This window comes from Akanthomyces muscarius (assembly GCF_028009165.1).
Source record: "Akanthomyces muscarius strain Ve6 chromosome Unknown contig_18, whole genome shotgun sequence".
Lineage (NCBI taxonomy): Eukaryota > Fungi > Ascomycota > Sordariomycetes > Hypocreales > Cordycipitaceae > Akanthomyces > Akanthomyces muscarius.
Genome location: NW_026611618.1, coordinates 2,072,058 through 2,088,564, shown reverse-complemented (window position 1 = coordinate 2,088,564; position 16,507 = coordinate 2,072,058). Strand labels below are relative to the sequence as shown.

General features: G+C 58.7%; 5 protein-coding genes across 5 annotated transcripts; 2 read left to right on the top strand and 3 right to left on the bottom strand.

Annotated features, from left to right (window-relative positions):
* Positions 1 to 112: 112 nt before the first annotated feature.
* LMH87_009154 (uncharacterized protein) lies at positions 113 to 1,829 on the bottom strand (the record flags this gene model as incomplete). The annotated part of the gene is made up of 2 exons (XM_056202442.1): positions 113 to 1,645; positions 1,707 to 1,829. 2 exons carry the CDS (start codon positions 1,827 to 1,829, stop codon positions 113 to 115), a joined length of 1,656 nt encoding a protein of 551 aa, XP_056057005.1.
* Positions 1,830 to 2,356: 527 nt separating this feature from the next.
* LMH87_009153 (uncharacterized protein) lies at positions 2,357 to 3,687 on the top strand (the record flags this gene model as incomplete). The annotated part of the gene is made up of 2 exons (XM_056202441.1): positions 2,357 to 2,482; positions 2,539 to 3,687. The coding sequence occupies 2 exons, from the start codon at positions 2,357 to 2,359 to the stop codon at positions 3,685 to 3,687; spliced, it is 1,275 nt and encodes a 424-aa protein (XP_056057004.1).
* Positions 3,688 to 5,468: 1,781 nt separating this feature from the next.
* On the top strand, positions 5,469 to 6,998 carry LMH87_009152 (uncharacterized protein; the record flags this gene model as incomplete). The annotated part of the gene is made up of 1 exon (XM_056202440.1): positions 5,469 to 6,998. The coding sequence occupies one exon, from the start codon at positions 5,469 to 5,471 to the stop codon at positions 6,996 to 6,998; it is 1,530 nt and encodes a 509-aa protein (XP_056057003.1).
* Positions 6,999 to 7,592: 594 nt separating this feature from the next.
* On the bottom strand, positions 7,593 to 10,496 carry LMH87_009151 (uncharacterized protein; the record flags this gene model as incomplete). The annotated part of the gene is made up of 1 exon (XM_056202438.1): positions 7,593 to 10,496. The coding sequence occupies one exon, from the start codon at positions 10,494 to 10,496 to the stop codon at positions 7,593 to 7,595; it is 2,904 nt and encodes a 967-aa protein (XP_056057002.1).
* A 2,830-nt stretch (positions 10,497 to 13,326) lies between these two features.
* Positions 13,327 to 14,973, bottom strand: LMH87_009150 (uncharacterized protein; the record flags this gene model as incomplete). The annotated part of the gene is made up of 1 exon (XM_056202437.1): positions 13,327 to 14,973. The coding sequence occupies one exon, from the start codon at positions 14,971 to 14,973 to the stop codon at positions 13,327 to 13,329; it is 1,647 nt and encodes a 548-aa protein (XP_056057001.1).
* Positions 14,974 to 16,507: the final 1,534 nt, after the last annotated feature.

Below are 16,507 nucleotides of genomic sequence, written 5' to 3'. Positions count from 1 at the left end.
TGTCATAAATGTAGCTTGTATTCGTGCGTGCCTGTTCGTACGTAGTCTATATCATTAACCCTCTGACCCTACCCATCTTACCCATCGTCTTTTCCTTGCCCCATCTTTTTTTTTATAATTGCTCCAAGTCGTCGTCCTCAAACTTTCTCACCACCAGGCCCTTTTCGTCCAGGTACTCCTTGACCTGCTTGACCGTGTACTCGCCTCTGTGGAACATGCCGGCGCCGAGGGCCGCGTCCGTCGTCGTCCTGCGAAAGACCTCGTCAAAGTGCGCCGGCACGCCCGCGCCGCTCGACGCGATGACGGGAATCGTCACGGCGGCCTTCACCTGCGCAATCAGCTCGAGGTCGAAGCCCGAGTTGGTGCCGTCCTTGTCGATGCAGTTGAGGAGCAGCTCGCCGCAGCCCATGGCCTCGACGGCCTGGGCGAGCTCGACGACGTCTATGTCGCGCGTCTCGCGGCCGCCCTTGATGGTGCACGCGTACCAGCAGTACGGCTCGCCCTTGGGGCCCGGCGCGGCCGTCTCGACGAGGGCGTGCCGCGTGGCGTCGCGCTTGGGCACGTACACGCGCTTGGGGTCGACGCTGACGACGACGGCCTGGTTGCCGTACGCGCGCGAGATTTGCTCAATCGCCGTGTTGCCAAAGAGCTTCCTGCCGAGCGAGTAGTACTCCTCGGCGGCGATGACGGCGTCGGAGCCGACTGAGACCTTGTCGGCGCCCGACTTGAAGTACATGGTGGCAATCTCGAGGGCCGTGACCTTTGTGCCGTCCGTGTCGACCGTGTCGCGGATGCCGCCGCCAATGGTCAGCGGCACGAAGACGGTGCGCGACGTCTGGCGGAGCACCTCGAGCATGGGCAGGTCGGCGAGTGGGCAGTCGCGGAAGGACGTAATGTTGAGAAACGTGACCTCGTCGGCGCCGTCCTCGTAGTAGCGCTTGGCCATTTCGACGGGCTTGCCGAGGTTGCGGACGTTGTTGCCGTCACTCTTTTCGCGGACGTCGTACTGGTCGCCCTTGGTGACGACGAGGTCGCCCTGGTCATTGGTGCGGACGTCGAGGCACGCAATGACGCGTCTCGTCAGGCCGTCCTTCGAGGCAGACGAGGCAGCGGGCTGGGTGAGGGGGGCGCCGAGGTTCTTTGCGCCCGCGCCGGTGAGGAACGCGCGTAGGGTGCGCAGACCGGCCACACCCGACTTTTCGGGGTGAAACTGCGTCGCGTAGATGTTGCCTTTGGCAATGGCGCCGATGAACGTCTCGTTTCCGTAGGTGCCGGTGGCGACGGTCCAGCCTTGGCTCTCGAGCTCGCCGGGCTTGTAGGGGCACTTGTAGGAGTGGACGTAGTAGTACTTGGAGCCGGCGCGCAGGTCGTACATGGCGCGGCCATGCGTGTCGGCGCTGTTCCAGCCAATGTGCGGGACGGGCTTGTCGGCATCGGAGAAGCGGTCCAGGGACGAGGGGATGACGCCGAGGCCGGCCACGTCGGGATCCTCGGCGGAGCCCTGGAAGAGCGCCTGCAACCCTACGCAGACGGCGAAGAAGGGCTTGCCGGCGGCAATGTGCTGCTGAACGGCGGGCAGGTAGCCGGCCTGCGACAGCTGCGAGAGGCAGTGGCCAAAGTGGCCTACACCGGGGAGGATAAGCTTCTGCACGGGGTGTCAGTGGTGGGCTGTACAAGTGCGTGCGTTATATGACAGGCGTCCATACCTCGGCCTTGGGCACATCTTCGGGCGACTTGATCCACTCGACTTGATATCCTAGCTTCTCAATGGCATTGACCAAGCTGCGAATGTTGCCCGCAACATAGTCGAGCAGGTGGACGGTCGGCATCGTTGGGGTTGAGGGTGGTCTCGTTGCGCACGCGGGGCAGTATATGCGATGGAGGGGCAGAGTCTCAACGGCACGGGACACGCGGGAGAGCTTCCAAGCAGAAAAGTTGATAGGGAAGCTATTTTAATGCCTGCAGAGGCATGAAAGCTTGAACCAGGCACGAGTTGGGGTATCTTGGATAGTCGAGTGCAAGGATGAGAGGTAAAAAAAAAAAGGTGACTCAAGGTTCGGCTGTTTGTTGAAGGGCCCCGAATTTGCGGTCCGGATAGCGGGGCAGCTGGTCGCTTCTGGATGACGAAAAAAAATTACAGGGCGTCGAATTGGGCCTGCATCGGCGCTCTGGCAAGCTCCACAGCAGCTGTTGAAACAGCATCTACCTTGATCGAATAAGGGACTGGCGCGGGGCTGAGAGTTGCAGGCAGCCGCTGTTTTTACCGAGTGATTGCTCGGGTCTACAGCTACACCCATCATTTCGAATGCGACACGACGCGACGCGGTACTGAGGCGCGTCCGTTACCGACACCACCATGGAAGCGAGCTCGAGCAGGGCTCAGGACGAGTCGACGCCATTGGTCCTCGACGAGGTCCTCCAGCAGATGATACAAGATGACCAGGAGGAATGGGAATACGAGTACTCAACTACAGAAACCGAAGTAAGTGTCGGACTCACCATAGCGACGCGCGCAGGCTAACGTCCGTCACCGCCAAGACGTATTACCTTTCGCTGGAACTATCGTACCCCGAATTCAAAGGCACATCGGCCAAGATGAATATCCATTCGCGAGGTGGATACTACAAGAACTGGCAAGAAACGACGGTCGGCGCAGACCTATTAGGCCGTCCGTCTGGCGGTGAGGCTGGCGCAAGCTCTCGCGTGGGCGTCGCGGACATCAAGGAAGAGGCAAGCAGCAACGACGAGGCTGATCCTGCTACCGCCGAACCCGACGACGATGACGATGGCAGCATTATCGATCCTGCATTGCGATCCAAGGGCAAACAGCCAGCACGAGAGAACATCGATTTGACACGAGCGCCAACAACAAGGGAGCCAACTGCAGAGCCAACTGCGCCTGAGGACGCACCCCAACGCGAAGAGGCGACGGCACCACAGGATGATATTCAAATACTAGAGCTTCACTCGGATCATCCCCTAATATCCTACCGTGGACGACTTTTTGAGGGCGAGTGGGCAGAAATCATTGGCACAGAAGCACTACTCGTGCGGCACGATGACAAGAACCCGCTGCCAGCGCTGCGGCAGGTCCCCGGCGACATTGACGTTCTGGGCGCGGTGTCGTCGCGCATCGTCACAAAGGAGAAGATTGCGACGGCGCGGCAGCAGGAACGGGACGATCCGCTGGCAGCGACGCGTGCGGCGTGGAGCATTCACATCCCGCCGGGCAAGGACCGGACGGGGGCGCGGCGGCAGCAGGCGCGCTTCCTGGAGAACATCATGGCGCTCAAGAAGATGAAGGGCCAGACGGACGACGTGACGGTTTACGCGCTGGACGGCGAGGGCAAAGACTTTGACGACACCAAGGATCCAGACTACAAGCCCCGTCGGAAGAGAGCATCCGCGGTGCCGGGGACGACGGAGGCGAGCGGGAGCAGCGGACGCAGGAGGAGGGGCGGCGCCGGCGCGCGAGGGTCGAGGGCTTCTGTTGCTGCTGCTGCTGCTGCTGCTGCTGGACGCGCACGGCTGGCGGCGGCAAGACGAGGCAAGCAGAGGGCCGTGCTGTCGCCGCCTAGGTCGACGCCGACACCGGCGCGGTGGGAGGATCTAGGTGAGGAGGAAGAGGAAGCTGGCGAGGCCATGGATGAGGATGAGGACGAGGATGATGACATGTCTATGGATTAAAGGGCATGTCTATGGATTAAAGGGCATGTCTATGGATTAAAGGGCATGTGGTATGGATTAATGATTTACGAAGCTGATTTACAAAGCCAATGTTTGTACACTGCGATATCAATGTATAAGAAAGGAGGGTCATTGGCAGGAGCATCGCCGTGAAACCTGTCACAAGTAATGCACTGGTGAATGAATATTATCATTGTCTCTGTCCTATCAAGGACCACAAAATCTACATTACGAGCGGCTAAAAAAGATTGTGTGAATATGCTTATCTGAGTCGTGGTAGTGTCGACGAGAGCCTCTGGGTTGACAACGTGGGGCGCACATGTGGCGCGAGGCTGGGCCATGGTTCGCTGGCGCGCTGCATGCGCCAACAGTGATCAAGAAAGATGCGGCATAAAGGCAGAGCCTATCGGGTGAAAAGGTGACGAACACGGGACGAAAAGAGATAGGGTTGCAGCACGACGCAGGATGGCCTGCTGGCGGGCGATGGGTCACGATGAAGGTAATGGTGCGGCTTGTACCGGATAGTGTGCAGCTCCAGCGCAGGGAAGGTTTAGCAACAGCCTGTGACGCAGAGAGCGAGTCTTTCCGAAGAGGTGTGCATGTCAGCGAGTTGATCTAGAAAAACGTCGCTTGATGTTGGTCGATCTCAGGGTCCTGACATGTGAATTTTGCACATTTCGCATGTGAATGCTGCCAAAAAGGCCGTGCCTTGTCCGCTTATCGCACGGGAGCTATGAAGAAGATGGACATCTGTGTGGCGGCACGATGAGATGGGCGGTGCAGCTGCTGCAGACGGGCGGCAGGCCTTGGATGGGGTGGAGCACCGCTCGCAGGGGATGCACTGAAACTCTGCCTGCTGCAGCGAGGATGTACCTGTAGCTGGAGGGTTTGCAGGGGAGCTCCGCTGTGACAAGAGTTGCCGCACCCGTTTTGTTCGTTTGGAAACTCTCGCTCATCAGTTGACTCGATAAAAAGTTGAAACTTCCACGTTCATATCCCGAGTCTCATCAAGTACCTACCTGGGTAGGTAGGTACCTTCAGCGTTTGGTCCAGGCACAGGCTGAGGCTGTAGGTAACGCCCCGCTGGAACGGCGCATCAGCCACTCGGCTCTGTTCCCCACCAGACCGTCCGTCCACTGGCGGCCACCAGATGCACAACCTTACGTTAGTTAACGTTAGGTACCTAATAAGGGTAGTTAGCACCTCGACAATCACTGACCGACTGGGCCACCCGACACAGTCACACCCACCTCTCTTTCTTAGCCCCATCCGTCCCTCTCTCTTCCCACCAGCATTCGTCCGCGTCTCCCTCGACAACGTGGGCCGGCTCTGTCTTTACAAGCCGCCTTCTTTCGCCCAGCTCTCCATCGTTACTCCAACGTGCTCTCTTCCGCATCCTTGTATTTGCATTCTTCTTGACTCAACAAACTACCGTCAATGCCAGTTCCCAGCCTCGCCTGATTCGACAAGAAACACCACGCAAAAAGGCGGTGCGGCTCCGGAACCCGCTCTACAAATCTCTCGTCATCGGCTTCCCTCTCGCCCGTCAGCACCTCTTCTTGCCATACCCTTCGCTCGCCCTTTTCCCTGCCGCCGGCCAGCGTGTGGCTTCCTGACATCTTCAACTATTGCATCCCAGCGTCAAACATGATATCGTAGCACTTGGCATTGCACCATCTCCGCTTGTTCCGCAACAAGCCACAGTCGTTACCCGACAACAGCAACCCACCCGTCACCTTACGCCCGCCCGTCTTCAACTTTTTGCATATACCATCCGCGCCATGTATTGGATATACCGCATCGTCGCCGTCGCGATTGCCTTTTCTGCCCTCGTCTATGTCCTCTGGGCCGCGCCGCGCTACCTCGATCCCAGCGGCAGTGATCCCGTCAAGCAGGAGCGCGACCGCCGCTGGGTTAACACGAGCCCGTACTTTGTCGACCGTCAGGCCTGCAGCTGGCTGACCCTCTGCGGCCTTCACCACCTCCGTGCCGACCCGGCCAGCCGCGACTACAAGAACCAAGGCCAGCTCCGGCTCGACCCTCCGACGCCCGACGTCGGCCGCGGCGAGAAGCCTGGTTCCCGCGATATTCCCGACTACGTCTTCAAGCATGCACCCATCGTCCACCTCTACTCGGGCGAACAGTTCTGGCCCTCGGACATGCGCGATCACATTGCCCACATGGACGTCCAGCTCAACTCGGCTGTCCTCAACGACACTGGTCCCTGGGACCTCGATAACATGCGCCACCTCAACGAGCTCAACGGCAGCGTCTTCCTCCACAGCAAGAACAATGTCGAAGACCGCCCTGCGTGGCTGCACAGCCGCTACAATATACCCTCGGCATTTCCGACCGATGCCGAGCCTGCCTCGGACGAGCCTGCTGTGCTTGACGAGGATGCGTCCACCACGCCTCACCACCCACATGTGAAGCCATCCGACTTTGGCCAGTCGCGGGCCGTTCACGCCCAGCCGACGCTTCAAAAAGTACTCTCCGGCGGCAAACACAAGCAGACGCAGGACGAAGACGCGCAGGGCCACAAACCCGACGTCCAAGGCTACTCTGCCGCCCCGGCCGTCCTTGTCCTGGCCGACAAGGGCGAGGGTGTCGTCGATGCCTTTTGGTTCTTCTTTTACTCGTACAACCTCGGCCAGACGGTCCTCACCATGCGCTTCGGCAACCACGTCGCCGACTGGGAGCACTGCATGGTGCGCTTCAAGGACGGCGTGCCGCAGGGCATGTACCTCTCAGAGCACGAGGGCGGCCAAGCCTACGCCTGGGAGGCCATGGAGAAGCGCAACACGACGTTCCGCGGCGTCCCCGGCGCGGCCGAGCGTCCCGTCATCTACTCGGCGCTCGGCTCCCACGCCATGTACGCTACGCCTGGTGTCCACGCCTACATCCTCCCCTTTAATATGCTCAAGGATGTGACCGACGAGGGCCCCCTGTGGGACCCGTCCCTCAACCACTACGCATATCACTACGACTACAAGTCTGACGACGACTTTCACCCCGATAACGCCGGCGAGGTCAAGTCGATTGTGGATGCCGGCGACGATAAGCCCCCCGAGACATTGTCCCCGGCAGCCTCCAACCCGAACGCGCCGACGTCGTGGTTCCACTTCCGCGGCCGCTGGGGCGACGGCGTCTACCCGCTCGCCGACGTCCGTCAGTGGCGTCTGTTTGGGCAGTACCACTATGTGTCGGGCCCGCAGGGACCGAAGTTCAAGAACCTCGGGCGCAAGAAGATGTGTCTGGCCAAGAAGTGCCGCATTCGCCATGAGCGTGATGGTTCAGGAACGTGGTACTGATTTTTGTGTTGTTCCTCTTGGGCACAGAGTTTTGGAAATATAGAGCAGCAAAGCGGCATAGATGATACAGACTCAGCGACGATTGCTTCTTCTTTTTTGATACCCCCCTCCCGTCTCCCACTGACCTCGATGTTCTTGGATTGATGAGCGAGGGACTTAGAGTTTATGCCTAGAGATGTTTATAGAATTCAGAAAGAAAAAAAAACAAGCTAGAATGAAAACTCTTGTTCCATTTGGCCCTGTGAGTTCGAACAGGGTGGCAAAAATGCGACACAGCGGTGAGGCCAGACAAAACGAGGGAGGGAAGAGAGCGTGCAAGTGCAGAGTGAAAGGTGTTTGTAGAATTGGTTTCGGTATTTCTGTATACATGCCAGTCTTGAACACTGACAGATGAGTTGGAGTTGAAATGTCGCCTATGCTAAAGAAAAATAAAACTCCCTATATCAAACGCGTCATATATGATATAATATCCCTTTGGTATCTCAAAACATGCACCACCGAACAATATCCCATCCAATCCCGCCCCCCCCCCAAAAGAAAACGTCCAGTTCATACCCATCAGGAAAAATCAGACCGAAATCATCGTGAAAAGCGCTAATCCTCATGAATCAGAAAATCTTCCTCATCCTCATCTTCATCCCTTTTGATAATCTGCGTGCTTGGGTACTCGCTCGGCTGGCTGCTCTGCTGGCTCGCACCGCCCAGACTCACGTTCGGGTCTATATTCTCCGCGTCGCCAGAGCGTAGCCCCGGCGCGCCGTCTTCGATGCCCGGCCAGGGCTCGTCCTCCGGCATGCCGGGCCAGATGGACCCTGCGACGAGCTGCAGCGGATGCGGCTGGGCATCCGTCACCATGTCCACCACGTTGTCCGTGTCGTCACCGTCCTCGTCGTCATCCTCTTCGTAGTCGTCGTCCGACTCGCTGTTGTACATTTTGACATTATCATCATCGTCAATCAGCATCGTCGTCGGCGGCGGCTGAGGGACGGCGGTGAGACGGCTGCTGCTGCTGCGGTGGCGCTGTTGTTGATAGTACGGCTGGTGCACTTCAAACCGGACCACGCTGCCGCTGCGCGCACGATATCCATTTTCCTGGTGCTGGGGTGGTGGCGCCGGGGCGTTGCTGTAGGGCGTGGCATAGGCAAACGGTGTCATGCCGCGCGCAGGCTGGCGGTCCTGAGGGCCACCCCATGGCATGGGGCTGGGCGAGTGTGTCCAGCGCGGTGTGTACAAAGGGTGGCTTGGGGAGCGGGTGCCGCGGCCATTCTTCATGATACCGCCACCACCGCCGACGCTGACACGCATGGCGGGAGATGCTCGTCGGCTGCTGGCGGAGACGCGGCGCTGGTTGTCGACCGACGGATGGCGGGCGGCATTTACAGGGACGGAGGCTGTGCGGCCGTGCGGTTGGCGAGACGACGAACGGTGGGCAGAGGAACGGCTATTGTTATTGGCTAGCGGCGAGTGTTCGCGGACAATGGCTGGACTCTGTGATCGCCAGCGCTCGATAAGTGGGAAGCGAGCATGCGAGGGCGAGACGGTGGCGCGCGGCCTCGACTGTCGTAAGCTCATCGAGGTGTGGACGTTGGGGGGCTCGTCCATGGTCTCGCTCCAGGACCAGTGCTCCTCGAGGGCGTCGGCCTCGGGCACCTGCTGGGACTCGTCAAAGTCCGGGTACACGCGCGTGAGCTCACGGACGCGCTGCCATGTCCAGCCGGCTTCGTAGGCGGCAAAGTCCTGGAGGTAGGCGTCCGGGTGGGTAATGAACAATCTAGGTTCAGACGACCGCATCATGACGGAGCTGAGGAACTGGACGTCCCACAGCGCGGGCGTCACCATCTCGGCAGGGCTGAGGAAGCGCAGGCGCGAGTCGCGGTGAATCTTGCGCAACGGGAGCCACGCCGACTGTAGGCCCAGGTACCCGGCGTATCGCGGGTCCGTGTCCTGGCGCCGCGGCAGCATCTGCATCTCGTTGAAGACGCTGCCAAAGGCCTCGACGACGGCCACGTGCACGCTGCGGGCGTCGGGGCCATGGACGGAAATGGTCTTGACGAGGCCCCGGCTGCGGAGACGCTTATCAGTGACGCTCTTGTCGCCACAGGCTTTGGGCAGAAGCCACTCGGCGTCATGGTCTGGCGTGGCCCAGTCGCCAAACACGGGCGACTGAGACCGGAGCATAGAGGCGCTGTTGGTCTGTGGCACTTGGGTCCAGTCGTCGTTGCTGAGAGTGGGGTCTCGTTTGAATTGGTGAAGGTCTTGCCATACTTTTTTGAGAGGAAAGGGCAAAAAGACAACTTCCACCTCCCACGGATGGTTGATGGAGGGTAAGAATGCCTGGAGTTGGGAGACTTGTGATTGAAGGGCCTGCAGTTGATTGGCGAGCTCGCGCGCATTCGCAGGGCGGGTCGTAGTACTGGTAGTAACGGAGATGATGCTGGCCGTGGCTTCATCGTCATCATGGCGCTCTCGACGGCTGGCAATAGTGTCGTTGTCATTGGCGACTTTCTCGAGCTCCTCCACTTTCCCCTCAAGATCTGTAATGCGCAAGTCTAGATGCTCGTGCTTGTCGACGCAGTCGTCGTGGGCCGCGGCGGCAGCAAAAGAGCCCGTCTCGAGCTTGTCCAGTCGCTGTTCATGGCCAGACAAGGCCTCGTTCATGTTCTTCAGGCCTTCCTTGGAAGCAACGTTGCATTCCACGGCACGAGGTTCTGCTATCGTGGACACGCCAGTCATGGGGGTTCCGGGTGGCTGCTCCGCATGGAGGGGTGCTTCCTGGGTGATTTGGCTCTTTGATCTGCTCGTCTGTCGCAGGGGTGACTGCTTCGGCTCCTTGGGACCACCAAGTGTATGCAAGCCCCTACCGGCGAACGGGCGGAGGTACTTGTTTTGTACCGACGAAGTCGTCGAGGCCGTCTTTTGCGACATGAGGCACTGGGGCGGTATAGCTGGCACAGCACCTTGATCGTGGCCTGAATGAACGAAGTCGCCCCAGTTGAGCGTGTCCGGCAGCGAAGGGGCGGCCGGGGGTGCCATGCTGGGCGCATTCATCATCTCCGTGTCATCGGCAAATTCGTTGAGGAAGGAGAGCGGTGGGGGCCCCGCGGAAAGATTGGCCATGTCGAGGCCGGGAATGGCAGGCGGCACTTTGAAAGAAAAGTCGACGACGGGGCTCAGCGGCTCGCGCCCTGTCGGTTTGGGCTTCTCATTTTCCTGGCCAGCAACGGGTGTGGGCGGGGGCGGCGCGAGGGCCTCGTCGGCGGCGCGGTCGTCGTGGTAGCAGGCGTGATGGTTGCACATGCACCAGCCGGCCTGGCCATTGTCGCCGGCATGGAGCTTCCAGAAGCGTCGGCAGCCGCAGCGTGAGCCAGCGGTGCCGGGCGTCAAGTCGACAAAGTTGCAGCCGCCGCGCGGCATAGGGGAGAGGTTGCGGTTCGGAGCATTGTCGGTATACACGTCGAAGAGCCTCGAGGGCGAGTTGGAGAGGGGGGCTGTGGCCATGGCAGCTAATTGCACTGCAATGGCATGCTAGGTGTTGTATAATTGCCGTGATTGGTGCCGAAAATGAGGAGCGATGTTTGAGCGTTGGGCTGTGAGCAAGTCGTGTAGTCGTGTCGTCGTGGTCGGTGTCAATTCATGCGGAGCTGGCGTGGTGACGATGATGATGGTAGCAAATGCAATGCAGGACGGGAGTGCATTGGTCGAGGAAACTATTGTCTTGGGAAGAGGGCAAATAACTGGCAAAGTAGCTCGGGTCGGCCAGTGAGCCCAGCTACAGCTTACAGCTCATGGTTGTTGCGACGGTTGGGAGGAGAGGTGGTGAAAGGCTGGCGTCGTGGGCGCGGGCGCGGTCGTGGGCATGCAGCTTATATACACGACGAGCTGGCAATGCACGCGGAGGATGACGGCGGAGAGAAGCGGCAATACAGCAAAACAAGACCTGTGAGGGTGACGGTCTGTCAAGCAGGCGTGTGAGAGGAAAGGAAAAAAATAGAGGAAGAGAAGCTCGTCAGCCGGCAAGCGCTGGGAGAAAAGGGCCGGGGCGTGGTCCTCGATGGTGGGAGGGTGGAGGTGAGGTGGAGGTGGAGGTGGAAGAGGGTGGTTTGCCTGCCTCTAACGTACCTAAGGTAGCGGGTTGGACGGTGGACGGACATCAGGGGCAGGGCAGTTGGGCCAGTTGGGTTGTGGGTGGAGCTGGGACTGTGGGAAGCCGCAACACCAACGCTCTCAATGCACTGGTACAGCCACTAAAACAGGGACGCGTGCCGTTTCTTTGCGCTATAAAATTACAACGTACCTTGCCTTACCAGGTGCTCTGCCCCTGCTGGCGGCCACTGTCGAGATTCAGGCTGTGCTTGCGCTGCCACTGGTCCGGCTGCCTCTGAGGCTTCCCCGGCGTCTCCCCGCCCATCTCAGCAGTGCAATTGTTACGGCGCAAGGTCGGCCACTCCTCCAAGTCACCTAGTTCCAATTGGGCACTTGTTCTACTTTTTGCCGCTTTCCCATGAATCAAATCGCAGGACAACAAGTCATCCACCTAGCTATTCCAAACGTGCGTGCGTTCCAACCTCTTCTGAACATGTCAAAAAGGCGCACACACCGTCTGCCTAGATCGTGACTCGACGGATGACTACCCAGCTTGGTAGGTTGGTAGGTAGGTAGCTGTATGCGCCAGCCTACAGGGCAGCCTTGGGATGGTCCGCCCACGCCTCTTCCCGCACTGCCGCACTCCACCTCCACACACCATCTTCTTTTCATGACTTGCTTTTTACACCGAATCCATCATCACGCCTGCACTGACAGACACACTGGACACCATCGACCCGCGGAACACGTCGACGCCATCCCCGGGGTAAGAAGAAGAAAAAGAAGAAAAAAAGGCAATTTTATTATATAAAAATCCACACTCCACCAACAAAACAAAGTCCTTTGGGCTCGGCTCCCCCGTCTGCTCTGCCGTGACGAGCACAAGTCACTCGCAGAGCGGCCTCTCCACCTGGCTTCCCGCATCTCGCACAGTCCACACCGGTGCTGCATCTCCAACATCTACATGCTCCCTCCCTCCACCACTCACACGCACCACAAAACCACCACACCCCGTCCGAGACAACCCTGCCAGCCAACCTGGGCTAAAGAAGCCCGCTGCACATTTTCTCTTCTCCCTTGCGTCGCGCCGCCTAATAGGCCCACGTCCAATGCAAGGCACCCGAGGATGAACAAGCGTCACCCGCCTTTCTACATCCGGCGAACAGATGGCGCAGACCTCGCGTCTTTTCCACGTAGTCACCACCTAGATAGCTCGCCCAGGTCGTTATTGCAAGGCAAATAATGCGCATGGAGTAAGCGTGGCCGGACCGCAATGTGTACCTACACGAGTCACCATGAACCAGCCATTGAAAAAGAAAGAAAAAAAACTGGCGAAGCTTGGGGCGGTCTGCGCTGTAGCAAGACTCGTTTGTAGTTGATGCCTCGCGTGCGCAACGCTCGTTGTCGAGAGGTTCATGTCGGGATGTCCACACCACCTCCCCCTCTACTTATCTGTGACTCAGAAACCACGTCGCCAACATTGGGGGGTTTTTTTTTTTTTTCAAGTTGCGCGCACATCTTGTTGTGATCACAGCAGCCCCCAAGTCCCAGTCCATTTCAACACACCTCTACTCCGTATACGCCATCATCAGCCTTCACAAGGTGGTGTGCGTAGCGCCAAGCCTTAAACCGCACACACCCAAGCCCAGCCCATCGTGAACAACATCGCCGTCAGCAACAACAAGAAAATAAAACGGCGGGGTACGTCTTTTAGAGTCACTGTCCTGGAGATCCACACCCATAGATAGCGCCGCGCGCAATTGTGTCCATGCGGTGAGGCGTTCACTTGCGCCGCCCCGGCCGCCAACACCCCAATCCTCCATCAGTTTCGGTGCTACTTGCAAGGCATCGACTTTGTCCACGCGGACGTTGACTTACACGTCACATCTTGTCGTCGCCTCCAATCTTAAAGGCACCAGCGTTTCCGATCTCGCTGACATCACTCACGAATTAACATTGCTCGGCAGATGCAGCAGTAACATGCTCATATTACTCTAAAAAGAAAGGGGCGTTTGTCTATAAATGCCAAGGCGTAGTATGTATATATATATATGCATCTCGTTTTCTGTACGCAGGGGGGCTAATGACACCCCCAGCGAGTGTTCATCAAGGTCGTCGAAGCAACAAGAATAAGAATGCAGGTAATGCGGAAATCCCCGCCATTTGCTAATGTACACGGCCCAGGCTGGGCTAAAATATATTCATCATGTTCCGTTACAAGTGTGTGTATGCTCGTCACCTCTCATCACACCTCTCCCCAGCTTCCCATCGGGCCTTGCGGCCCAATCATGGAGCCGGTACCGAGAGAACCACCAATGTCCCAGTAGTGCCTCGAAGACGTGCTGCTGCGTCGCGCCGAGCGTCGCGTGCTCTGGCTGGCGCAGCTGCTGCGCGGCCGCGCCGCAATGGGGCTGCTCGGCGCAACGGCTCTGAATGGCCGGCGCTCCATCGGCCGCGAGCGGGCAATCAGCGGATGATGTTGACGCACGCGGGCCACGCGAGCTGCAGCATCCTGCATGCTGGTCGTAGTCTTGTGGGATGGCGAGTTGCTTGGTGACGAGTTGTTGCGGGACGTAAAGCGAGAGATGAGGTAGCGAAAGACGAGCTTAATGTCCAGGTCGCGCTCCCACTCGTCTTTGGTGAAGATGCCGCTGTCCTCCTCTTCGCTGCCCTTGCCGGGTATCGTGATCGGCTGCGTGTTGTGATTGATGGTGGGCTTGAACTCGGGCGCAGAAGGCGGTGTGCTGGGATGGTCTAGACTGCCCTGGTCGGCCGTCTCGGGGATCACGGGCAGACCGGCGTAGGGAAGAGGCATTTGTTGCATCCGCGAATAGGTGGAGAAGGCGCCGGGGTGATGTGGTGAGAGGTGGTTGACGAGTCGTCCGAGCTCGCGCGAGACGGACTCAAGGATGCGCAGCTGCCATGACTCCTCGTCGAGTGATGACGGCGGCTGCCCCATGTTGAGTTGCGACGCGCGCGGTGTGTTGGACAGCTCCTCCTCGTCGATGACAGCCTCGCCGAGGAGAACGTCCAGCAGCCTCTCGTCGATGCCAAAAATATCCTGGACCACGGTGCGGGTGATGCGAGCGAGGAAGCCTCGGTCTTCGCTGGGCGCCTCGGTGGTTGTGGCATCATCGTCATCGTGCCAGGTCGTGTTATCTTCGGCAGACGACTGGGACAGGTGGCGGCGATGCATGGAGACGAGCGACTTGCGTCGGCGTCTGGTCTCCCGCTGCACCTCATCAAGGAGCACACGGCTGTGCTCCAGCCGCCAAGCCTCGATCCGCTCTCGCTTGGCCGCCTCTTGCGTCTCAGCGGCGTCCGTCTCCATGTGCGTATTGTCGGCAGGGTCGACTCGTAACCTCTTTGGATTGAAGCGCTCAAACTGGTAGATTTGCTCCTGCGCATCGCGGCCCAGCGCAGGCCTGTCGAGGCGGAACGAACCCAGACCGTCGTGGGCAGGGAAGACGGGCACAGCGGCGTGCATGCTGTTTCTGTGAGAGGCGACATGGTCACCGGGTTGGGAGCGGAATTCGGGCAGATGACTGTCGAGGCTGTCGAGTTCAGCATCCTCGTCAACAGAAATGTCGTCGACGGCAGAGGAGGCGAGCGATAATCGAAAGTCGTCGGTCTGGGTGGACCTCGCTGCGGTGTGGAGGCTGCCCACGCCGCTGGCCCGCGAGCGACCGGGTGTATCTACCGAATGCTCGGTTTCACTGAGATATGAGGCTGTGGTGACGTCCGTCGGTGGGGAGAAGAGCACCCATGATGTCTGCGACTGGTCGGGCTCTCTGTCCTGAAGACCTGCGGGCGAGTGCTGGCTGGGTTCGACAGCGGCAGCCGGACGGACCACTCGCTGAGCGGGCTGCCTTGCAGGTTGCTGAAAAGCCATTATTTCGTAGGCAACACTATCCGAGTGCTGTGCCTAAACAGATGATGTATTCGGGATCGGTGTGCTTGCGAGGTTGTCCGGTGCGGCGATGAGTGATAGATATGGCGTATAGGATGGCGCAGGAGCGTGGAGCGAGTGACGAGACAGATAAGGCGTGATGGGGCGAGGTCGGACTGGCTGTCGGAGCACCGCTGGGCAGCTCGGGGGTTCGAGGTGGGCGATGGTGCTGCGGCGCGACGGCAACTAAAACGCTACAACGATTGAAAATTTGAAAATCGTAGGAAACGGAAGGATGGAGGATGGGATGAAAGAGTAGAAAGGGAAAACGTAAGAGATATGCGACTTGGGCTGAGCTGGGCTCAGGTTTCCTTTTGTTGGGAGCCGGGAGTGTCTGATTGCGTCGAGGCGAGGGGGCGGGGGGGGGGGGGAGGAGAGAACACACACAGAGGCGACACAGAGGCGGCACAGTGAGAGGCGAGGCCCTGGTAAGACGAACAGATTGTAGCGCATCAAGCTGCAGCACAAGGTGCAGCCTTACTACTGGTGGCAGTGGGGTTCTTTCAGTGGACTTGTCCTGCGATGGGCGCTGCTCGCGTGCCGGATACAGCAGCTTACAAGCGACGAGGGCAGGATGATGAGGAACAGGATTTATCATTATGAAAATTTCCCCTTGATCACGGCCCTTTTGGCTACTAACTGATCTTTGACTTTGGACCGTGGTCTTCACTAGGGCGATGCTCTCAGCAAATGTGTTGCACCTGCGTGCCCAGCACCCTCATGACGCTGTCTGCTGAACAGCTGGGCTGACTTGGGCGGGCCCCCTCTCTAAAAATACAGTGGCTCCCGCCCTGTAAGTGTGGTCTTACTCGACATCATCATGGTGGCATCAATCAGTGCCAGATGTCGTTATCAGCGCTCCCATCCGGCTCCTACATTGTGCACGTTATCTACCTCATCCACGCGTCAGCATCTCTCTATCTGCCAACCCTTTTCCCATTATTAGATATGCACTCGGTCCGTTCCCGGGTCTGTACGCCCAAGCGGTGCGCAACGTTCCTCGCATGGCGTGCCGCAACAGCATCACAATAAGTGCCTACATGTCCGTCCCTAGTCAGGACACCGCCCTTTGTGTTTCGGGAGCGCTCCCCAAGCCTCTTGCAATATTACACTTGTTCGGTCCCCTGTTCTTTTCGTCTCTTTTGTTTCAGCGAGGGCTGGACGGGGAACAAGGTCTCGGGGTCCGGGCCCGGGCCCATCAGACACACACACACACACCACCGCCACCATCACATCCAGCTGCTAGGTATCATGCATTTACCCAATCGCAACCGAATCTATCATCTTCCGAATACGCCCCGAATTATCCGCAGGGTGTGATGACTCGCAAATAGTGGATGGCGCTGCCGCGTTTCAGTCCGTTCATTACACGTCAACTGAATAATAGTGCAGCACTACTAATCACTTGTAAAGTGTGGCGTGGCGTCTTGCCTCGTAGCAACCGCCGCAGCAAACTGTCTTATAATTGCGACCAAAC